Source organism: Papilio xuthus, unplaced genomic scaffold, assembly GCF_000836235.2.
Source record: "Papilio xuthus unplaced genomic scaffold, Pxut_1.1 DF825946.1, whole genome shotgun sequence".
In the NCBI taxonomy this organism is placed as follows: Eukaryota; Metazoa; Arthropoda; class Insecta; order Lepidoptera; family Papilionidae; genus Papilio; species Papilio xuthus.
Genome location: NW_013532703.1, coordinates 13,376,483 through 13,401,190, shown reverse-complemented (window position 1 = coordinate 13,401,190; position 24,708 = coordinate 13,376,483). Strand labels below are relative to the sequence as shown.

The following is a 24,708-nucleotide window of genomic DNA, read 5'->3' as shown; positions in this document are numbered from 1 at the left end:
ACAAAAAATTATTTACTCCAGAATATAACAATTCTACTTTAAATATAAAAGCAAAACAAGAATTAAAACAAAAGAAGAGTAATCTGTACCCACAAAATATTAGATTGTAAGATACCAAAGTAACCATATATTTCCATGACTAGCAATTTATTTAACAATATAATAAGATAAATATAGTAAAAGCACTTGAATGATAAATAAATAATTCTTAAAACTACACTCTTAAAACTATGCTGACGATTCTGAAGTTTTAAAAAATGAAGAACTGTTTGTAATTCATAAATTCAAACCATTGTTACAACGAAGCAACAATAACATGTTTAAAATTTAATTTATTAAAATCCTCTAAGCTATTATCATAAAGCTGTAACAGTATGGAATATTAAAAATGTATGATATATCAAAATTTTTGCAAACGTTTCTATGTAGGTAAAAGAATATCAGGCTAAATGCCTCAAGTATATTCCTACATAGAAATATGTTTTATAAAGCATATAATTCTGTAATATTATATCTATGTATCCTTAAACCTTTTGTATTGTGCATAACCATTTCATGGTGTGTGTTAATGTAAATTGTTAAATGTGTCTGTATTTAAATGTAAGATTGAAGTAAATAATTATAACAAATAATATATAATATGATTTCAAATTAATTGTGAAATCCAATATTAAATAAATACTAAAAATAAACTGATGACGATCCAATTAACACATAAAAAAGAACTCTTGAATTTTAACAGTAAACAAATACATGCAATTAAAAAAAAATTATAATTATAAAAAATTGGATTCCATAAATATTAAATAAATAACAAAGATTATTAAAACATAATCAACAAAAAACCCAGCAGTTGCTGAAACAAATTTGCTATCTAACATTATAGAATTCTCACCAACTACTTTTCAACTTTGTAAAATCGGTGTACAAAATCTGTCAGATTGAATACTTGGCCGGGACCAGTACCCAAGTCCATGTTGATATATTCATCCAAGTTGTGGGTCGAGACTGTAACCAGAGATATGGAAATATACTTGTAATTTCTATGTATGTATGAAACTGCATTCTTAATAGAATGTGATTTTTAAAAACATTCGCAAATAATATTTTGTCTCTACTGTGAATAAACTGAACCCACCTTGTAGTTAGAAATATTAATAATTATTTTGACTTATTCTAAATGTTTGGTATTGTAGAAAATATTCTTGAATAAATATACCAAAAGAAAACAAAGCTATGGAAAAAGGTGTTTTTTTTAATCTATGATATAATTGGTGATGTTAAAATGTTACATACCACTTGTACATATTGCAGGATATGGTGGTGGTGGCTTAATCCAAGAGCCATCAGGCCGTTTCATGTGCCGACGATCAGAAGCAAAGTGTTGTAAAAATTGCTTTGCAGGAACCACACGAAAGAATCTGTGTTAAGGAAATTGAGATCTTACTAATATGATAAATGCGAATGTTTAGATAAACAACTGGATGTTTGTTATAAGGTATCTCCAGAATGTATGCATTGATCTTACTGAAATCTGGGATAGATGAACAGTCTGGAAGCACACATTAGCTACCAAAAATTTTTTTTTATTCCACACAGAGTTGTGGGAGACAGCTAGTTAAGTAATTGTAATATAAACAGAGGTAAAGTAAATCAATTACAACATAAAAATAGTTTCAAAGAAATAATGAAGTAAAGAACCAACCTGTGAAAGTCTGACTTCAGAACTTGGTCAGTGCGGAAAGTTTCCGTGACATATTTATGAAAGAATGTTGGGAATGGTAGCTCCGAATCCAGATCATAGACAAGGCAAGTTTTAGAGTCCCATGAGTACAAAAATATAACATGATAATCCTGCAAATTAAGATAATCATTTACATATAATAAAAAGATTTATTTAAACCAATATTGTTATTCCAATTTCCATAATCCTATACCAAATTATTATTTAGTGTATAAATTTTTATATGATTTATTCAAAAGCTTTTCACATGGATCTATAATAAAACATAGCTCATTTATATTACTTTATCCTCTGATCCACATTCATATCTAGTGACCTGGAAATAATTAGAGTTACTAATACCAAAGACAAAAATAGGATCCAACTGGATAGTATATCACTAATTTAGCTTATGTAAACTTGTACTTAAAATTAAATTGGTTCTACAGTCTTCACTTATTATAATTAATTATATGGTAAATATTTTGGGTCCTTTGTGTGTAGTACAAGCATCATAAAAACAGAAAGGTATTCAAGGGTTAAGATAAATTAATTATACAGATTGTAATTATGCAATGATTTATATCACTTCAGAATTTTTTTAACACCGAATGTTTTAGAAGGCTTTGATCTTTATGAACATAATTAACATAAATAAATAACACTTTTCAATATGAGAATAATCAGAAGGTATACTTGTTTATTTCTACATACCCATATTACGAGGCGATCCTCTTCACGCCCTGCCCTTTGTTTCCACAAAGGCACCGTACGACAAGGGTTTGAAATAAAAACCACATAACACCTGTCCAACTCCCCCGGTATCCTTATTGATACATCTTGACACAGTTTCCACACATTTTCTTCACTATTTCAGAGGCAAAACAAACAAAAGAAGTTAAGTCTCATTAGTCTTGAAAAATGTTACGTAGCAATACAGTAAAATTAAGAATTACATACCAATAACAAGATACATATGAACATTCTGCTTGCTTAGGAAACAATGGTTTGAGTGTTTTATCATTCCTTTTATTACTTTCGTTATTACTTAAATGCTTTTGGGAGCTGACCGACATATTGACAGTTTGCTGGAAAATGAAAACTAGAGGAAAAGCGCTATAGCGCGCTCAACTGGCGCTCTCTATCAAGTTAAACCAAAGTTAAATCTTCAGTCAGTTTCACTAATTGATCTCTATAAATGGATAAGCAATTGCTTGAAAATGAGAGCTGTTGCTTAGTTCAGATTTAAAAGTGCCTGTCGATGTTACTGGTAGTTCATTCCGTCTACACACATTATTAGTTCAAATTCGCACCACCGCTGCAAATCGCTACCATCAGCGCCAAAATGGCGAAAATGAAATAGGCACAAAAACCTACTCATCTAGCCACTCTATTTATAGAGGTCAATGGTTTCAGTCTTTCTTTCAGTTCGTTTGTCTTCCACTGAAACGAAATAAATAGGTAGATAAGCTTTTCTACCAAACGTGATATGATGTGCCCATTTTTTTATCTTGATAAGACTAAGTAACACGTATCGAAAACACTTGTCTGTCTGTAATAAACTTTTGACAGACAAAAACCTTACATTTTTAAACATTTACGTTTCGTAATATCTTTTTTCATGCTAGAGACATCTTATTTTTATGCTAGAAACTATAACTATAAAGTGCTGATATGATAAAGCCGTTGTTGGGTTAGATAACGAATGCCATATCAAAATTATAACAATTACGATTAGTCACATAGCATTAACGAATTTTCCTGGGTGATTTCTTACAATTCGTTTTTAATAATAACAGCCCTCTTCATTATGTTTCGGATACAATTACATTCTTCAATTACCCTCTACTTTTATAAGTTTGTAAGGATTATTTTAGTTTGAGCTAAGAGATATCATTAAACTCTGAGTTAGATTCATTTACAATCTGTGTGTCTATGCGCCTTGGCACTCTATGACTCTATGGTATTTACCTTGTTTATGGTAAAAGTGGTGCAACCAGCTGGTCGTGGCTTTGTTTTAGCCAGTTCTGTTTTAGTTGCTTCCAAAGTTCCTTTCTAAATTGGCAACAAGGAGGGCGGTGCGTTGTCCTAGGTTTCGGCCGGACTAGCGTATCGTCCGGACTTTTGTATAAACATTAAACTAAATTGCGACTCAGTTTTTACTTTTTGCGACAGTGAACATACCATAATGACCCGTGAGTAATGGTTATTAAATACCTACATTGTAACGTTTGTTTGGTTGATTCTCATGGTGTAACAGTTGAAGCATTCGGCTGCTTTTTATTTTCTTTTGTTTATTTGACTATTAAGTACAAGGAATAAAATGTGCTTTCAACATAGAATGTTCGAGACGTGCAAATGAGTATCTATGACAAGAATGACAAGAGTGACGCCTACATTATGTAAACATAAAATTGTTTTTGGTTGTGTGTTTATAAAGTATATTATTTTACTTAAAACTTTTAGAATTCCTGTTCAATTCATACAAGTATTTATATAAATTAAATAGTTTGCATTGAACATTTTGGTGTGTGGCAAAAAATTAGCTTATTGAAACTAATGGATTTCAAGGTTATAAACCATTGAAAATTACTTGCAGGTGGAAACCAGCGAGATTTGGCTCGAGCCAAGAATCAAAAGAAGCAGCAAGAAATACAAAAGAAAAAAACGGCAAGTGAGAAAACAGGAATGTCTCTCTCTGAAAGGAAACATAGGTTGTTTATAAATTTATTATTTTTAACAAAAAGATAATGTCATCGTTGATATAACATATTTATTACTACAAAATAGATTTTATGCAAACATTTTGTAGTGCTGGTCAGCTGCAGGTATTTGCATATTTTAACAAAAATAATTTTATGCAAAAAGAATACATTATTGGTTTCTGGGTTACTCATAGGTATGTCATAATAATGAATAAAAAATTACAGAGATGCTGAATTGATGAGAGAGAAACAAAGAAAAAAAGAAGAACAAGAGGGCCAAGGTGCTAGAAAACAAGCAGTACATTAAGAGTTTGGTCCAATTTATGAACATATTTTGACTGCTGAATTATATGAACAATTTTTGGATACTTGGGTTTGTTTGCCAGAAGTTAAATTGTTCAAGTGATATAGAAGCAATCATTTAAGATAAGTTTCCATTTAAAAAAAAAAAAACTTGGGTTCTACTGTAACAACTTTAATAAATAATCCAATCAATTAATCTGTTTTCTTTGTTAGAATATGCAAAAGTAACTTATTTAAGAAGTTGTAATAACAGTCACATAAAGAAGAAATATGATCTGATTTATTATGAGGGGTGATATGAAATGTAATTAAAAGTTACATTAACATAGCATTTACGAGTCTTCATTTGACTGAATAGATTTATATGTATACTATTCCAACTATCCATTTTTATATAATAAAGACTTGAAAATATCTAAGCCAGTTTTATTCCTAATGATAATAGCCTAGGTGCATTGTTTCTTAATACGGTCTAAAAAAGGCTCGCATTGTTTAAAAATTAAGCTCCAGATATCCTTTAGGTGAGAAAATTATTTGTCCAGCTTTTGCTTGATAACTTATTTTAAAGAAAGTTATACCATGTTTCTTGTTAAAATAATTTTTCCATATAAAAGTGAACTTGTGTGGCCTCTGGAGCAGTATTATTAAAACAAGTTGATTTTAATAACCTACCTTGTTGTTGTTCATTTATAGTGTTTATAGGAACTATCACATCCTGGTGCTTTCAGATGTCTGACCCATGTATTACTTTTTATATCTATTTAAATTAGGATGATAATTTAAGGGCCAAAGAGAACACATACAAAATTTTTTGTTTGTAATGTGTTTGTAATCTTACTGTTATAGATGGATGTAATTTGGCATAGATATAGAACATAGTATGTAGGAACAGGCTACTAATTAAGTTGTTTTTTTTTAATTCTGATTGACGGAGTCGAGAGCGAAAGCTAGTAATTTAATACCATGTTGAGGACCATTGGAGAAGTTAAGTCATATAGAAGAAGTAAAAGAAATACTTAATAATTAATATTTTACTAATTAATGCAAGATTATTAACGTCTTTTTGAGGTATAATTAAGTATAATGAAATTACAATAAGCAGCATTTACATAATACATGTAATGGAATGCTGCATTAATGATAATAGTAATAAATGAAATAGTGTTTTAATTGACAATATGGCATATACTTGTTATACTCAAGCTTCGTCCCATGTGACATATTTAAATTTCTTAAAATATTTCAGAAGTGTAACTTTATGTCACATGGATCGATTTTTGTTCTTTTTAAATACATTTGTGTAAGGAATAGAATTATTCGTGGTTATAGAAATTATCAGTTAAGTAACAAAAAAATATAGCAAATTTGTTATACGCTCCTACATATTAGGATATAAGATGTAAAAAAGATGAGTTAGTGGGTTTATTTTAACTAATAAAGAACAGCATTATAGTAAAAACATTGAGATAAGTTATCACCATCCTGTTTTTATGTGTAGTATATAAAGGTAGGTTTTTTACCATACATAATTCTAAATATAATTACAAAATGTGTGATGACCTACCAATTACAGCCCTGGATTCGTCATTGGTTTGAGTTTAATATAGTAACAAGCACCAAAATGCTTTAATTAGGATTTATATACTCATGAACTTTCATTGAACGAAATTCAAGAACTTTGGCACATAAAAAATCATACACAATACTACTTAATACTTAAATGAAGTGGTATATATACTTGGAATACAGTATAAAATAATTTTTGCAAATATATAAGATTATATTATTGCATATTCATTGCACTGAATAAAGACACACACACAGAATAAAATTGCGCATATACTATTCAAATAGTAAAATTTGTTCAAGAAAATCAGTGATACTTGCAAACCAATTACTTAGTTAACAATATAAGCCAATATAAATGTGGGTACATACTATATTTACTTATTTAATTTAGTTTAGTGTAATAAAGTACATGAATGAAACACCTTCAAGCCAGGATTTTTAAATTTTTGGTTAAGATACACAAGAGTACAAGATTTGTCATATAGAACTTAACTTACGACTCTTTAGGCTTATCAGTTCTACGATTAGTAAATAATACTATATACCCCTTTTATAGCTTCTTAAAAATAAATTATACTTATGTATTGGAACATTTGCAGTGTGAAATAATAAAAAATCTACCAAGGAGATTCCTTGAAAATAAACTAATAAGCGCTAAATAGAATTAAAACAAAACAATTAGAACTTAACAATATAAACACTAATTTGTTTCTAGCCTTGCTAGTAGGTAACAAAATAAAAAAAACATTTTTAATGCTAAACAGGTGATATTAATTATCTAATACTCACACATCGAGATGTATATTCCATGTCCTACTAATCTGTAAACTTAAATGTAGCATTCAGAAAACAACTTGATTAAAATCTTCAAAATTGTGCAAAAAATTATATGAATTTGGGCGCCTACATTTTTTATGAATACTATTTATGAAAATACTCAAAGACAATGCCAATAAGTTCAATTAAGTATTTTAAACTTTCGAGTGATATTATTTACACTAAATATAAACGTCTGACTCTCACACAACTTATCCAGTTCCACACACCCAGCAGAAGAGCCTATGATCGGCTTGAAACTAGAAACTATTATATGATAAATATCTAGTATTGCTAACAACTAGTAGCATGAATATAACTTGTTTACATTTAGTGCATATAAATCCAATATACACTTTCCTTGGCTTTTCCGTTTACAATTTAAAATCAAATAATATATGCAACGATTGTTCAAGTTGTGTGTGAGACACAACATTTTCTGTATAAGCAAACATAACTTAGTTCAGATTTTACATGTGTCTGTAGAAAAATAAATTAGGCATTTCCATTAAGAAGGCATTTCTTCTCAAATTCATCTCTTTGTCTATACAGTTCTATAACTAAATCTTTTATAAATGGGTGATTGAATTTTCCTTCAGTAGCCTTGAAAAATTCCTCCAATTTCTTTGGTGCATTTTCTCGTTTCTCATATTCAAATGCTTGTAAAATCATATCATAACGGTCTAAGTCTTTGGCGAATTTGGCCTCAGGAGAAGTTTGGTTTTCATATTCCTGAAACATTAATCCATAATTTTATTTATATTGAAATATGTATGAATATGGAAAAAGTATGGAAATTTCATCATTGCTTTTACTGGATAACTACTGCCATTTTAAAGCTATTCTGTGCATTATTTTCTATATATTTAAATCAGCATTTATAGCTAGCTATTATTATGTATTTTTACATAAACTAGACACTTTATGAAGATACAAATAAATATTAGATATTTTATAGACAGATTTTGCTATGTTAAATGATTAACACATTTAATGTCACTACAATTTTTTAGATGAAAAAATGAACTTGTAGTGTAAGCAGGTAGCACTGAATGTGTTGAATTGATATTTTTTAATAACATACCTTATATAAGTCGTACATCCTATCACCAGCTATGCCAGTGAGCTCAGCAATTTTTTTCATGGCTTCATCTTCTTGTCTTTTTTTTTCCTCGGGAGATACTCCACAGTGTGGTGTTAAGTCACCAACAATACACTCAGCAAGATCATGAACTAATGCTGGAAAAGTATGAACATACTGTCATAGTACAAGTATTGCATTTATATGGAGGGTGTATAATTTATCTACTTTTATTCTTCACAATATGAAATTAATTCAGTACTTTGAAATAAGTGGAAAAGAAATAATAATTGGAAATTAACATCAATAACCATATTAAATTTTAATCAGATAAAAATTCCCCTTCGCTGGTTACCAAAGCCAGGCATTATCTTTATCAATAGTTAAATAAAGGTAATAAAAGATCAATAAATATTTTACATTTTTTGATCTTTTATTACCTTCAATGTCTGGAATGGAAACACAAAGTCAAAAAGTGGATGGATGGATGAAGCAAAAATTGTAACATTGAAACTAACCTATTTGTAGGCATTTAAAGCGGTCCAATTTAGTAGGATTGTTTTCTTCTGTGAGCAAAAAAGTCATAAGACCCATACGGTACATGTGTCCGGCGATCGATTCACAATCCTCAATATTGCATAGCACCCAACCAGTTCTTTTTACGTGCTAAAATTAAAAATAGAATTTTTGTAAATGAGGATAAACGAACAACAAAATTTCACTTATAAAATCAATTTAACAATAGTAAAATCTCAAACCTTCAAACGCCCAACAAGTTCAAGAAATTCAAGAATTTTTTGATTTTCAATTATTAAGGCCATGATTGTTCCTGATTTAATACAATTTTGTAATAAATCATTCAACGGTTATAGCGTTTTTAATATTACTTTCTGCTACTAAATACAATTGAATTGAATTACATATATGTCATGTCACCAATGTGTAAATTGCTCCTCAGTCGAATGTCACTGTCAATGTCACATCGAACACAGACAGAAAAACTTTTGCTACGTTCCAATTTAAACGCTCCTGTTGAAGCTACTGACACTTAATTCCATCCCTATTATTAAAAGGTATTATTAATATTCATTCTCACCACCTTTAGTAACAGCTACCGTCATCGCCAAAATGGCGCAAAATCATTTGGCACAAAGCAACAGGCTAAGAGCAAATCCATTTATAGAGAACAGTGCTGGTAAACCAGGTTATAGATCATCTATTCACTAATTTCTTCTCACTAATTCTAATTTCTCAATAATACTAATTCTAATCACTGAAACATTACCCCCAGGAGTAAATGATGTCCAAGTACACTCCTCTCACAAAAACATTCTGTATAATTTTAACTCAGTAACGTCGGATTTATCAGAAAAAAAAGTGTTTTTAAATTTGTTGTTGTAATAAAGGTGTTGTCAGAGGGTTTTCTCAAGTTCTCACTTTACACTGATATTCCCCTAAAGCCATGTTCTTAAGAAACATCAAATGCTAATTTAATTTACGAAATTCAAAATTCTTGTTCATATTCCGTTTGGCGTTTGATACGACGGTAAAAATTAGTTTTACACCGATCCAAACGGTACAATAGTAAAAGGTAGAGACAGCGTGATGTAATGCAAAGAATCGTTAGCTAATACTATGCAAAATGTTTTTTTATATCATAAGGTGGCAAACACAATTGCATAGCGTTGCCTACCTTTAATCGACAGAGGAGAGGATGCACAGAAAGAAAATATTTTCTCTTTCCAAGCATCCTCACATCCGGAAAGTCCACTTCCACTTCCCAAACTTTCTTCATAAGAAAAAGGGTGGGAAGGGCAAGAGGACTAAATTAGGCGTCCGGGACGCATACTCATCAGACGAAACGCGGAATTGCTTCCACGTGACGCCTGTTTTCCTCTGGGTCGTGGTATTTCACCGGGCGAGCCGAGCCAATTCGTGCGAAGATGTTAAAGCGGGCCACTGTTAAATGTTCTAATTTACTCTAAAATTGTCAATATTCTCTAGATCTCGTTTTAAATAGCTATTGACATAAGTCTTGTTATCCTTTATAGCATAGATGTATAATAATAATTATATTTGTTAATGATAAGTTGATCGGTTATTATAAAGAACTTCCTGAATCCTGATTTTTAATTTAATGATATTTTGTAACAATCGCTTCATATCCTATTCTTAATATAAATGTTACAATAGACTAAATCACAACCACGGAATATCGGAGACTATTAATTAATTAACGTTCATATTATTAGACTCTCTAAAATAGCTTTGTCTGAATAAATTAAAAATAATAGGAAACTGTCTGATTAATATGATCGATGGATGTAGCGTAAGCACATACAATGAATTACAATGCTCACCAATATACCGCTACACAAATTTAAATTCTATCGCTGGCTGTCGCCAGTGAAAATGTTCAACTCCTCGGTGACGGTACACCAACACGACGTTGTATCAAAATGAGAATTTTAAACTTTGCAAAGTGCCTACAAGTTTGTTTATACTCGGTGAATTTTAGTTTTCGTGTTTGAAGATAAACTTTGTGATGATTTTGCTTTTGCTTCTTGTTTCTTCAGGTTTGTATAACTTAAGATATTACTTAAGTTTTTTTAGTATAAAATTATAGTACTGTAAGCCTTAAATAAAATATCAGAATAATTTTTTTTTTTGAATTCAGATTCTACGTTACATGAAGATCAATTCGCAAAATACACTGATACAATAGTTTGTAATTCTTTCGATATTCGATTCACACACGGTTGAATCTGAGTCCGAAAATGGAGAAATATTGTAGGATCATTTTTTGGACAAAACAAATATAACTCGAATAAATAACACAAAGTAATTAATGAATTTTGGAAAAAATTAACAAGAGCAGTTAGGTCACGTAATCTTTCACTATCAAAAGTAAAAGATACAAACGCTTTCAATTGCGATTTAGTGTCTATTTTTTTTATTGATATGGTCATCCTATAGATTTTTGAAGAACCTTTTACTATGAGCTGCCGTATACAGAACAGAGATGCTCGGTGGTAACTTTCTTTGAATGTTAATTTAAAGATATAAATCTCAGCGGTCCTTTAAAGGCGTAAGACTCTTTCAAGTGTGAATTATAATGTAACACATTTCGTAGCAAACTTATCAAAATGGCTGATATTTAACTTCACAAAGAGAAATGTTGTTGCGCGGGTATCATATTTTTTTGTGGAAATATTTAAAATAGTGAGATTCATTTAATAAAAATTGGTACAAATTTTTATGTGGTCATTCATAAAATTGCAGTTTCATGCAATTGGTTTATGATCCATCGATTTGAGCCGTTTTTACAAGATAATACTGTGTAAAAGCATAAATTAAATTTACCTATTTTATTTATGTCCACTTTATTGTCGTATGACAACAGATGGCGTTGCAGGGCTTCATACCCATGTCCCATATTAAATTAAATATTCGCTGCCAGGACAACATCTGTTTGATTCCGTTCTTAATTTATATTTTTATATTTTATTTTTTTATCTTTAGTCAAGAAAAACTGTGGTAACTATTATAAATAAGTTAGAATTTTCTATATTAAAGGCAAGGAAATTCGGGACTTTATTTTTTTGTCGTCAATCATCGAGAAAGATCTCTATGGTTAATCCACTTCTGGGTTCGTCTCATTTTTAGTGATTACAGATTGTTATCCGCTCTTAAGAAAGGAGTAGGCTCTTTTTATATTATTTAATTTACCAAACCCCAAAGTTGTTTGGTTTATTTGAGCCAATCATTAGCGTAGATTAACCAAACTTAATCAGTTCTAAGGTAACCTTAGTTACTGAATTAGTGTTCTTAGTCTTCCTACTGTTCTTAGTCTCAGCTGGAACTTGCAAATACTGCTAATGAGTATGTCTGTTAGAGTACTAAGCGTTTGAGTCACATGAGTCTTAGTTTGTGCTCATTATGCGATAAACATTGTTACCCGTAGTTCCGGGCTCTGGGTGTATTGTATTCGAGTATATCACGTGCCTTTAAGCCCGTTAACCTTTTTTTGAATCTCATTGCTAATGCATCTGATTGAAAAATATAACAGTTGTTCTAGTTGTGCGATGTGTAATGAAAAGTAAGATTGTAAAAATACTATGTAAAGGATAATATTTGAAATATTCTGCCTTTAGCGGTATTTCCAAATAGTTACGAATGAAAGGCCTTCAAGAAAACGCCGACAAAGTATCTACGGTTACTTTGGTGTTGCTGTCTGTGAACATAGGATCAACTAGCATTAGGCGATCCAAATCTCGTTTGTTCCTTTTAAGAAAAAGTTGTAATTTTTTTTATAACAAAATATTTGTAACTACTTGTTTATTTTTGTTTATTTAACGACATATAATATATAATTTTTTGGTTTATTGTCAAATACAAGATTTTTCTTTTAAAAATAAATAATGTATTGTGACCAAATAAACACAATACCTATGTAAAAAATAACGATTCATCAATGTGACATCCACTTGTTTAACATAACAGTTATTTTAAAACAATGTTAAATATACATAAAAGATTTCACAAGTACAAATTCAAGCCAACACCTATTTGAAGTTTTAACAAATAAATGAAAATGCATTAACATAAACCGTGGTTACTTTATCTTTAAGTCTAACAAGTAAATAGTAAGAGAGACCTTGTGTAAATGTTGATCAAAGTAAGTGCTAATGGTCCTTAAAAGATTAAGTAAATAAATATGACTAGAAGTGGCCCTTCTTTGTAGACGCAACGTGAAAATTTTGCAGAACCTATTTCTGTGCAATGCGGTACAGGTATTTATATAGTCGGATTTTACGGCATGTGTATTTGTGTAAGCATGGTTCGTTTGCATTAAGGTAGGTTTCCACTCCACGCTAGAAATATCTTACTTCTTACTAGTATTATAAATGCGATTGTTTGGCTGGATATATAAGATAGGTATTTGGAACGGCTCAACGGATTTCGATAAAATTTGGCACACATATAGAACATAGTCTGGAAGAACATAGGGTATTAATCAAGTTGTTTTTTAATTCCTTGCAGACGGAGTCGCTGGCGACATCCAGTATTATTATAAATAAGAGTCAATTTTTGTATAAGTGTTTTACCAGAATCACGGATAATTGTAAAGCTTTTTAAGATGCAGGCGTGAGTTAATAGCAAATGTTTTCTCACGGAGTAATCTGAAGGTTATCTGTAGAAATGTACGCTATACTTATTATCACACGTAGGTCGTTTATATTTATGTTTCCGTCACGCACTCATATCGTAACAAGATTGTTGTTTTATATTAATTAGATGGTTACTTTAACACATTTCTTTGTCGTGGAACAGACTTTTCATGATAACAATTATGATATTATTATACAAAAGTTCGTGCTCTTGAATAAGACATGGCGAGCTTTTGTTTTTCAACTTTTTACTTACTTGTAGTATATATTACTTGCCGGACGGTGAAGTACATGAAATAAATATTGTGATTGAAAAACATAATTTTAGCTACATAATATAATATTCTACAAAACCATTATTTAAACACATTTTTTGCCAATAACATTAGCTAAGATGTTATCAATTTGAAGATATTCTTGTATTGTAAATAAAATACAGTCTCAATGCTATAACTTTTATTACCTTTTTACCGCTATAAATATGGTAAAACTAAATAATAAGGTGGGAAAAATGATAGGGTCGCTTGGTCGCGTTATCCACGATGACGTCTCGCGAGTTATAGCCGTCCATTTTTTACGACCTTAGTCATTATTATTGCAAGAACGATGCCGCCGCGCGCATGCTTAGAATATCCCTTACAGAGAGCGAAACTCCACCGAGTCATCTATTACGCTTAGCAACAAGCCCACCGATGTGTCAACCGTTGTTATAGTTTTATACTGCAAGTTAATATTGCACTCGCAAAGACAAAACAATTAGATTCTTTTAGAGGTTTTGTTCTGTACGGCAAAACAGTGACATGCTTCTATATAAATATTACACTTAAACAAGTACGGTCAACGACATAAGTCTATTGTAATATAAATTCTAGATCATTCTAGAAAGCAGATTCAAATTTTCGTCTTCATGTTATTAGACCATACCTGTACCAAAAAACTATTGGGTAATGTTAAAGAACCATGTTCCCTCGAATGTATCCATTTTTAAGAGAACAGACACTATATTAAATTGTTAGTCTTTTCAGTTTCAGGCATAGAATGGGACGCGCCGACACCGTACGACCCGGTATGGTTAGCTAGCGTGCAGACCTTTCCGCCTGCTGGCAAAGTTAATGAAACCAGACTCTGGTTCTGGGGCTGGGTATACGAACAAGATGTTCAATTCAAATTATTTACAAGGTAAATCTTTACGATAAAGGATTTTTAGACAAATAACTGGTAAATCGAAAATTGAACGACGGAACAAATATCTGCTATAGAAAAATAAACTCAGTCGTTTGTCGCAGCTATTAATTTATTGAATAAAAAAAAACTAAAGTTATTTCTCTTCTGTTTTACTGAAGTTGTATTAAGCTTTTTTTTTAATTTCAGGCGGAACCCTTACGAAGGACAAGATATTAAAACAAATGATACCGCATCATTGCGTAATTCTAATTTTAACTTCAAAAACAAGGTAAAGGTACTAACTCATGGATGGCTCAACCATGGCTCGAGTCCAATGCCAGAGTCGATTAAAGAAGGTGATTATTGCCTTAATTTTGTTATGATTTTTATTTAACGGTAGTGTATGGATGGATGGACGGAATAAATGTAAAACCTGGCTATATTCAAAATTACTAGAGACAATTAAATAAAATAAATTAATAAAAATTTGAAAAATGTTCTTAAGATTATGACATTTTCATTTCCTGCATGTTTTTTATTTTCTATTTGTCATTTTAACTCGTGTTATTTTTTGCAGCATATTTAAACATCAGTGATCTGAACATAATAGTTGTCGATTGGGGAAATGCAGCAAATGTTAACTATATACTGGCCAGTTACAACGTTGCTATGGTAGGACGACTATTGACTGAATTCCTCAACTTTCTTATATCGGAGGGAGTGTCAATGGATGATGTGCATCTAATTGGGCACAGTTTAGGTGCGCACGTGGTGGGTATAGCTGGAGCGTATGTGAAGCAAGGACCGATTGATACGATTACAGGTAATTTTTATAACATATTTAATTTAATTAACCATTATTACTTTAATTATGCCCAAAAATTTGTAGGCTCACGTGACCTTGATCACGTTTTTAGCAATTTTTGGGACGCATTCTGTTGCATCCTGAACGGGGTTGCCATTAGTTAACGTTTTATACTTCTACGAGCTAACACTCCATGATACGATGATGATTTTTTATATTTATTATCACATTTTAGTACCTTAGGTATTTTTTTTATTCATCAAGGTCATTTTTTCGTTAGGATTGAAAATAATCACATTTAAATTGTAAGCGATCTTCGTCTAAGTTCCTGAAAATAAAGTGGAAGAGTAAAATATTTTTGTTACAAAATCGCACCAAAGAATGTTTTAGACAAACGTTGACAGAGTTATTACCTGAAACATGATTGGCAGGTACGATCAACTGGTCTTGTCACACAATGACGTCACATTTGATTTGACGTATTTTGTGGTTGCGTTTGCCTCTGCTATTGGCAAATTGAAGTTTCGATTTTGTTATCAACGCGGTTTCAAAAGCCAATTCAACTATCAGGAATGTTTTCCAAAAGGACATGATTCAAACACTTTAAGCTCGTATTCGATTTAATTACTAAAAATTATTCCTCTTTAAAATCTTCTTAACTTAATAAAGATGCATATCATTGTTGTTATAGGTTTGGACCCCGCGCTCCCGCTGTTCACACTGGGTAATAAAGACGCGCGTCTAGATAAGCACGACGCGCGTCACGTGGAGGTGATCCACACGTGCGGCGGCTATCTTGGCTTTGCATCGCCTCTCGGACATATCGACTTCTATCCTAATGGTGGCACTCGACAGCCTGGCTGCAGATTCGATTACAGAGGTAAAGAAAACAACGTCGACTGTACCCCAATAACATTATTGGCAATATTATAGATATCGATTATATGATGACTCGATATGTTATAAATATTTCTGAAGAAAATATACGAATCGATTAGCTTAATTCATTTAAATTTACATTATCACATGTAACGATGAGTTTCAGATGAATTGTCACCTTCAGTAGAAAAAAACAGAAGAAACGCGTATTAAAAGTGCACTAAAGATTGTGGCCCTTTTTGCACGAATTATTAAAAAAAAAACTTTATTTGTAGGTCTATGCGCACACAACAGAGCACACATGTTCTTCTCTGAATCAATTATATCATCTGTGCCGTTCACCGCCGTGCGCTGCAAGGACTACGACGAACTTTATTACAACGGCTCCTGCCAGGGCACCGGCGAGACGCTCATCATGGGCGGCTTTGACATACATTACGGGTGAGTGCATCACCATCGGCATAGTGACTACTGTTCAGTATATCTCTTTCATACATCGTATCTTTCTTACGCTATTCTTCACACAATCCATCCCTACATTCGTCGGACCTCCTCCACCTTTGTAACCATCCATCCATTTTATTTCATTGGTCTCTCATTTACTTAAATGCCCATCATCTCCGGCTATAAAAAGCTAAAAAAGTAATAGCGTAATAAAAATAAAGCAAAAACTTATGTTGCCTTTTTTCTTCTTTCAAAATACACGCAGAATATATTTTTTAAATATTAATATGTTAATGGTTTTCTTTTACTTTAGAATAAACAGGAAAAAAACATCTAAATATGTATTAGCTGAGTTCAAGGCCTTTTTGGTAAAAAAATAAGCCTCAAATTAATATGTTATTAAGTTCTATTTTACTACAACAGATTTATGTGTTATTATTATTTCAATTTTGTTTCAGAAAAGACGGGATATATTATCTTAAGACCAATGCAGAACATCCTTTCGCTATAGTTGACGAAAATAGCTAATAAATAACCAAAAAATATATTTTGTTAATAGGTTATATGTCAAATTATTCAAACTTTCGTGAGACATTATAATAAACTGATAGAAAAACATATACGTGGGTGTTTAGCCGTTTTTATATTTATTTAGGTTATATGTCAATGAGCTTGTGTGTAGCAAAAAAAAAACGTTTGTAAGTATTTATTCCAATGTACATGCTAAAGTTAATATTTTAATTCGTAAGTGTAATTGTTTGCTCAACAATATTGTTAGTAAATTATTTCTTCAGAAGCCTTTAAATGACAAACTTTCCATTTTATAATTTTAAGAAATAAGCTATGTCTTCTTTACCTTCTTGGTTTACATTAAGTTTTAAAAATTAGTAAAAATATTAGTTAATTCGTTTTTACTAATTTGTAAGTTTTACTATTGTTATTAAATATTTAAATTGAGATTGTTTTTTTTTAATAAATTAGACTTAAGGCCTGCTTCACTAATTCCAATTTAAATGTTAAATAACTAACAAATAACTTCCTTAGTAAAATTAATTTGTAAAAACAGAATACAAATTATCAGCAATATTTAGATGAATAGAAAAATGTATAAAATATTGGAAGTTAAAGAGGAATCGGAACAAAAAATTCCGATTGCACCACTTCAATAATATTTTTTTTTGTTTCTTTCATCGAGCATTCAAATTTATTATTCGTATTCTCTGTGAAGAGTAAAATATTCAAATAGAAACCGAGGGTTTTTGTTGCTATATTAGACATTTACGAATAGTAATTTTTTTCACATTTTTTGGTAAAGTTAATTTAACTTGAAAAGTGAACAATAACATTAAAGTATCTCGCGTACTGACATTATAATAATTATTACCAATTATATAAAAAAAACAATAGCAATCAACTTTTCAAGTTGCTAATTTAAGATAAGTAAACGTAAAGTTTATGTTAAATACAATTGACCAGAATTAAATACAAATAGAATTTTACCTTTTTTTTCATCCCTTAGGGTAGGCTCCGAGCCCCTCGGAGGGGACGTATAGTGAGCTGATGATGATGAGAATTTTACCTACATAACCTTAGTATGATACTCGTTAAAATTGAATAAAAATATGTAAATATCATACAATTAAAAATACTTGTTCTCGAATACAAAAAGCGAAATGGAATAAATGCAGGGTGGACAAGCAGTAATTAAATCAAAAGTTCCGCGGCGTTGACAAGCTGTTTCGGTATAGTATAGTAAGTTATAGCACTATTTTACACAATTTATAGCTTAATATGGTATAAATATTTTCTATATTTTAAAATAAATAATAGTTATGACATTGTTTTAATTTTTTTTTAAATGAAGCGAGTTAGTAACAAAGTGTGTACAAGCCTTATTTTATTACACTTGATGAACATATAGAACAATCAGAGTATGTCTGTTAATTGCAATACATTTCAGTTCGAAGGCCAGGTAAACTAAATATTAGCACAAGGGACGAACTCGGCTTGTATTTGAATATTCCAATAATGTTCTATATTTACCAACTGCTCTTTATCAGATGTTCAATAAGCTTAGTCGATAGATTTTCTTTGAAGACACGTTGTTAAGTTATATTGTACACACCTTTTTTATATCAAATGGCAAACATCCGCAATTACAAATTCGTTGCCTACCATTAATCGATGTTAGATAAGATGCACAGTAAGAGAATATGTTCCCTTCCTATACGTCATCTCCGTCATCAAATTCACTTCTCCTTCCTATTCTTTGCTTATAAGAGTGGGAAGGGAAAGATGACTAAAATTAGACCTCCGGCACCCACAACGCTAAGACGAAACACGGAATATCTTCCACTTCACGCTTGTCGTCTGTGTGGTCGTGGTATTGCACCGTTCGAGAAGATCAATTCACGCAACAGACGCTTTTGCTGGCATCTGCCACTGTTAAATGTGAAACCTTTGAAAATTTTTATTACTTAAGCTACTACCAGTCTATTCACAGCTGGCTTTTTAAAATGAGTTCCTGATGAAAAATTGGTTCATAGAAAAAAATTGTACTTCAATATTAATTACGTTAAATATCTTAACCTGGCACTTAAACTTAAGTTAATTGCACTTAATACCGATGTTACTTGAATTCTTAGCACGTTAACTGCTCTAGCGCCTGTTTTCACTCTATCCCATTTAGTTTCCTGCAGCCTGACATTGCTAATTGGATTTCCTTGTTGCAGGAAGTCGCATAAAGTTAGACTTTTACTACTCAACCCTCTAACTTCTATGAGGAGAGTGGAACCACGTTAAATGGTTTTATTTCGTTCCTATTTAAAGTTAAGTTTCAGTTATTGAGTCGGTAATTAGCGTAAAGTCTTTAATTCACTACACTTCTCTAGATATTTTTGCTCCCAGGACTTCTTAACTCTTAAAAGCAAAACTTAAAATCATGGTTGTAAAATGTATACTATTTCTAATGGTAAGATTGTAGATAACTATATATTGAGATGGTTTGGATAAGAAGAATTTGAAGTCCCGTAATATTAAAAAAATATTAATAGTTGGACAGAATATATGACCGAAATATTAGAAAAATATTCTCTATAGTAACGAGTACTAGCTGAAATATCATTTTTGTATGAAAGTTCGATTAATTTGTTACGTAATATATTAAGTACTCTAGCTAGAAGCCTTATCTACATGTATGTTAATTCAAAAAGCGGATGACACTTTGCCTTAATTACTCTCTAAGTAAATTTCGACAGTAACAGTTTCACACGACGAAGTAAATACGATCCGACGTGTAATTAAATTTGTGATTCTATTTACATTTGTTTCAGCTTGTCGTTTGCAAACTAAATTAAAATCTTTTAGTTTTAATAACAAATTACATATCACTACACAAGATTTCTGCAAGTTAATCTTTAGGCGCGTGTACATTTCTAAAGTTTTTTAAATGGTTTAAAAGGGTTCAATTTGTGAGTGTTTTGGCAGTCGTAACCAACGACAATTGAAAGGTTTTAAGCACAAGTTTTTAAATGAGAGTAGAAATGTAGATTGATAACATTAGTATATGTCATAAGAAATTTCTCTTTCATAAATAACAGCTACAAAGTGAACTTCATCGTATTTTACTGTAATTTCGAAGTGTTTTGTACGTTCAAAGGGTTTCGCGACATGTTTCGACGAAGTTGATACAGCTTCCCTTTGACTCAAAGCCTTCATTCAAACACTGGTACTATAATTTGGATTTGACAAAAACCAGAAAAGACTATAAATATTTTCCTTCTGATTTAAGATTTAACCTCTATAATATTTGGAAAATAAAATAATTGCAGATTATGTTACAAAATTATTGTAAACATTGTTTATGTATACTTGACATCATTCTACGTCAATTGTTATGTCTTTTAAGTGCTGACATACACCTGACGAACCTTTGAACCAGCCTGTGTATGGCGAACCTTATATGTAATAAACATTCTCTATATAGCACCACGTAGGATACTTTACGTTTTCAAATCTAAGTTCTTGTGAACTTTACCAATTACAGACTCTTGGAATAAACGTACGTACTTTTGAAATAAAGTTTCTGTTTCTCGCTGATACTACGAGATACATATATATTGTCTACATTTAAAATTAAGTGTTCTGTACAAATGCACCGTGGTTCGTAATATTCAATGATGAACTATATTTTTGAATTCCGCGATTCGTCAGTACAGTAATGTAAGTAACACGACTCATTTTTTTTCCTTCCCGTACAAGAGAGTAGTTAGAAAACAACGCCACGGTGTTAGCGTTACACTGAGTGTTAGCATCGAGAATCGACGGAAAGAGTTGCACCTCGGACGCGTCGGTTCCATATCGTACAGTTTTGCTTACGTTTACGGTTCTACGACAGTCAGAAAGTCTCCGACAACGCGTCTAACGCGGGTACATCATCGCTGGCGCCTAAAGACTATTTGATACCATTGGCACCTGTGAACGCGGCATCAAGTTCGTAAGCATCACTTCATCTATTTACAATATTACGCCACCATATAGCACAAAGAAATAATAAAATCAAATCAATTATCATTCGTATGAATTAAATATTTTTTTATCGTAACCTCTTTAGGATATTCTAAAATTATAATATATTTTGTTTTTCAGTTTATTTTTATTACAAATATCGACCAAAATAAGATTATGATGTATTACGAAGAGATTGAAAGTTCCGAGACTTAGGTAAAAATAAAAAAAACGAACAAGGTCGAGGTGTTTTAGGCTTATGACAAGTCCTTCGCTCAACTTTATTTGAGTTATATTTACTTTTCTACTTTTTTGAAGAATAGTTTCGAAAGCCTTGTTCACACTTATTTTATCGCTTTTTTCGATTGTTTAGTTAGGTTCTATTTATTTTTAACAAAGAGCTAATACTTTAGCGGGCAAAGAAAATAAAATAAATAAATAATGAACAAAGAAATCACTATTTTGTTGGATTTGAGATTGAATTTTTTTATTTATAAGAACAGTGGAATAAAAACATAAAAGGTAAAAGGTAAAACTTGCAGCAGAGACGGAGCCATTCGTCTTTCGTTCACCAGAGACGTATAGTTTTTCGTATCTTTTCGAAACAAAAGAAAGCTGTCGACACAGAAACAAGACAAAAAGTTTCCTAAGCCTTCCTCTCTCAGCGTATATTGACCACGAATTTGACAACCTCTTTTAAAGCTTTTGTTTTCGTCGTTATTTCAGGACGACTGTGTTTTTTTGCAATTCAAATAGAATGGCAAAATAGGATTAGCCTAATCCCACTGAACTTCCCCAAGAAGTAATATATGTCTCAAAATTGCCCTATAAAAATGTTAACATCCTGTGTATACCTATGTACTTTGGTGTACCAACTGTGTACCGACTGTAGTCGGTCCGACAACAATTTTGTTTTACATTATGTTTAAGAAAAAAAGGCTAAGAAATATAATTTTCGCAAATGGTTGATCAATAATTGATGTTTTTAAATATGAGAATCTAAGTAAGAATGTTTTTCTTTATCTTAAGAATGTGTGTAGCACGGAGGGAATATGTTTTTATTTGAGAGAGACTTTGTCAATACAATTCAGGAGAATGTTGCATATCGTATTCAGCACCAGATGTTCGTCCAACATCATTTCTATAAAATATTCTCACATCCTTGGCACTCGAAATTTGTTTATGAAATTCAAGAAAATGTTTTATTCAAATTCGACGTATTCTTCAAGCGTCTGTTTGAAAATTCCTCTACACGAAATTCTGAGTAGACTTCTCGAGAATTTCTCAAATAATAACAGTCCTTGTTTCAATTGAAAGAATTTAGAATAACACTATTTGAACTCCGATGTCTAAGAAACCAAATTTTCTTAACGTTATTTTTGCGAAGTATTGTTTTTATAAGGTTTTGTTTCGTGTATTAGTGTGTAGAAGTGTCAAAATAAGAAAGATTATTTGTATCTACTCATGGAAAAAATGTGCCAAATTCGTCAAAGTCAACTATTTTTATTTGAATTTCTTTAGATTTTCAAAAATATTTATGTGTTATTGTATTAAATTAATACACGGTATACTTATTTGAGGAGTTGAAGTGTTCTGGCCACAAAATAGGCTTGTTGTGGTTGTGCGGTGGGATTAAAGCGAATTGTTAATTACGAAGTTGCATTGTTTATACGCTTTGTTCACAGCTTTTGAATTTTGTTGAAAACCAGCAATTATAAAATATATGGTTATCGATCTTTGTTCATTCGCTTCATATTTTTTTATTGCATTGGAACGTTTTTATTGGCCAGTATTCTACTATAATATTAATAGCAAATTATTGTATTTCGATAATTTGCTATAACATTTTTGAATTATTTTAACAATAAATCTAATTGGTTTGGATTGTTACTGTTTTAATGTTACCTAGTTAGAAATGTTTTATAGATTTAAATTAATGATTTAAATCCTAAATATCCATACTTTTGGAATCTGTCATACAATGAGTAAATTTTTGCAGTTAAATAAAACACGAAGCACTACAAATGTTTCAGGATTTTGATTGAAACAGCCTTTGTCAATTTTGAACAAAACTACGTTATCAATTTTCCTGGAACGGTTTACGCTATGGCTGTAAAAATGAAAAAAAAATCGAACATAAAAGCGTAAATCCAGACAGCCAGTAACATAACCAACAATAAATCGAAGTATAGTAATAAAAGTTTCATTTTATTTCTTAGCTAATAATTAACCACGTGACCAAAAAGTCATTTTTTTGTTTTCCTTTGTACTCTTTTTTTTTAAATACAACATTGAGTACTCGAAATTAAAGGATTTTTAAAAAGCTAGTAACTGCTACTATTCTGCCACTCCTCATAGTGGAACATCCACGGTCGATTAATCTTACTTCTTACTAATATTATAAATTCGAATGTATAGATGCATGGACGAATGAATGTATGTTTGAAGGCACCTCCAGTAAAGCTTAACGGATTTCGCGGTAATTTGGCATACATGTAGAACATAGTCTGGAAGAACACATAGGGTATAAATATATTTTTTTGATTCCGCACGGACGTAGTCACGGCAACAGCCAGTCATTATATAAACTACAAAATGTAACTTATAGTGCGTCGGTCGCAATAATCAGTTGCCAACAAAAACTTTGACTACGAGATAAATCGACTAATTTATGTGCAATAAATAGAGCAATATCTTATTTTGCGTAAACGTTACACGCAACATTTAACTTATTTTGAATAACGGCTTAATGTCGTGGCAAAAAGCTATTTGAATATTTTCTCGCAGCGAAGGGATTCAAATTAAGTTTTTCGGTAAGCCGTGCTCAACATGTTAGAAATTTCTGGATAATTATATATAACTCCGGTGTATTATATTAAAGTAAATGTACCTTATCGGAAAAATCCGGTCATTTTTCTAATCTTATATTTCTAGGCAAGATTTATTCTGTTTTAAAAATATTAAGCTATTATAGAGCTTTTATTTCCACAAGCATCTGATAATTTATTCAAATAATATTACGTATAAAATAAAACAAAGGGCCTTAGGGAAAATTAAAAAAGATTTAATTGAATAAGAATTCTGAGCACGAGAGTGCTCAACGTAATCAAGAAATTGCGTAATTGTAATAAATCTTATTAAGAACGTGTCCAGTATGAAAGTCGAAAATAAAGAGGAATCCACCTCTTGCTCAACTGCCTCCAATGCCTCTCGTCACCGGAAAGATAAAATACAATCATACTAATATTATAAATGCTTATGTTTAGATGGATCGATGGATGGATATTTGTTTGTAGGTATCTCCGGAATGGCTAAAGAGATCTTGATGAAATTTGGCACAGATGTAATTTTAATTCCGCGACTCCGTCTTTCCGTAAGAAGAATAGAAGCCGACCGTAACAAATGTACAACACCATATTATTTCCCGTATAATTAAAAAAAATGTTTACAATAAAAAAAACATAAATCGAAATGCAATCTGAAATAAGATAATAACAATATTTTTTACAATTATCCTGAATATTATTTCAATTGTATTGCTT

General features: G+C 31.1%; 4 protein-coding genes across 4 annotated transcripts; 2 read left to right on the top strand and 2 right to left on the bottom strand.

Annotated features, from left to right (window-relative positions):
• Window positions 1–730: 730 nt before the first annotated feature.
• tun (N-terminal glutamine amidase tungus) lies at window positions 731–3,081 on the bottom strand. Its single transcript, XM_013321441.1, has 5 exons — window positions 2,684–3,081; window positions 2,438–2,591; window positions 1,706–1,854; window positions 1,297–1,421; window positions 731–1,008 (listed from the first exon to the last, which is right to left on the bottom strand). The coding sequence occupies exons 1-5, from the start codon at window positions 2,797–2,799 to the stop codon at window positions 899–901; spliced, it is 654 nt and encodes a 217-aa protein (XP_013176895.1). The 5' UTR covers window positions 2,800–3,081; the 3' UTR covers window positions 731–898.
• A 923-nt stretch (window positions 3,082–4,004) lies between these two features.
• Window positions 4,005–5,147, top strand: LOC106124600 (putative SERF-like protein). Its single transcript, XM_013321443.1, has 3 exons — window positions 4,005–4,125; window positions 4,323–4,437; window positions 4,654–5,147. Exons 1-3 carry the CDS (start codon window positions 4,092–4,094, stop codon window positions 4,733–4,735), a joined length of 231 nt encoding a protein of 76 aa, XP_013176897.1. The 5' UTR covers window positions 4,005–4,091; the 3' UTR covers window positions 4,736–5,147.
• A 1,104-nt stretch (window positions 5,148–6,251) lies between these two features.
• Window positions 6,252–9,159, bottom strand: LOC106124599 (HD domain-containing protein 2). Its single transcript, XM_013321442.1, has 4 exons — window positions 8,956–9,159; window positions 8,716–8,863; window positions 8,201–8,355; window positions 6,252–7,848 (listed from the first exon to the last, which is right to left on the bottom strand). The coding sequence occupies exons 1-4, from the start codon at window positions 9,016–9,018 to the stop codon at window positions 7,612–7,614; spliced, it is 603 nt and encodes a 200-aa protein (XP_013176896.1). The 5' UTR covers window positions 9,019–9,159; the 3' UTR covers window positions 6,252–7,611.
• A 1,480-nt stretch (window positions 9,160–10,639) lies between these two features.
• Window positions 10,640–17,572, top strand: LOC106124160 (pancreatic triacylglycerol lipase-like). The gene is given in 7 exon segments (NM_001312303.1): window positions 10,640–10,773; window positions 14,394–14,547; window positions 14,740–14,888; window positions 15,110–15,355; window positions 16,029–16,217; window positions 16,492–16,657; window positions 17,119–17,572. Coding segments are annotated over 7 exon segments (1,005 nt in total). The 5' UTR covers window positions 10,640–10,742; the 3' UTR covers window positions 17,189–17,572.
• Window positions 17,573–24,708: the final 7,136 nt, after the last annotated feature.

Coding starts and splice junctions, on each gene's coding strand:
- tun (XM_013321441.1), bottom strand. CDS start 2,799: ATGTCGGTCAGCTCCCAAAAGCATTTAAGTAATAACGAAAGTAATAAA. Junction 2,592..2,683: donor TCATATGTATCTTGTTATTG/GTATGTAATTCT, acceptor CCTCTGAAATAG/TGAAGAAAATGTGTGGAAAC. Junction 1,422..1,705: donor CTGAAGTCAGACTTTCACAG/GTTGGTTCTTTA, acceptor TCCTTAACACAG/ATTCTTTCGTGTGGTTCCTG.
- LOC106124600 (XM_013321443.1), top strand. CDS start 4,092: ATGACAAGAATGACAAGAGTGACGCCTACATTAT. Junction 4,126..4,322: donor AAGAGTGACGCCTACATTAT/GTAAACATAAAA, acceptor AATTACTTGCAG/GTGGAAACCAGCGAGATTTG. Junction 4,438..4,653: donor CTCTCTGAAAGGAAACATAG/GTTGTTTATAAA, acceptor AAAAAATTACAG/AGATGCTGAATTGATGAGAG.
- LOC106124599 (XM_013321442.1), bottom strand. CDS start 9,018: ATGGCCTTAATAATTGAAAATCAAAAAATTCTTGAATTTCTTGAACTT. Junction 8,356..8,715: donor CTTTAAATGCCTACAAATAG/GTTAGTTTCAAT, acceptor ATACTTTTCCAG/CATTAGTTCATGATCTTGCT. Junction 7,849..8,200: donor GGATGTACGACTTATATAAG/GTATGTTATTAA, acceptor TTAATGTTTCAG/GAATATGAAAACCAAACTTC.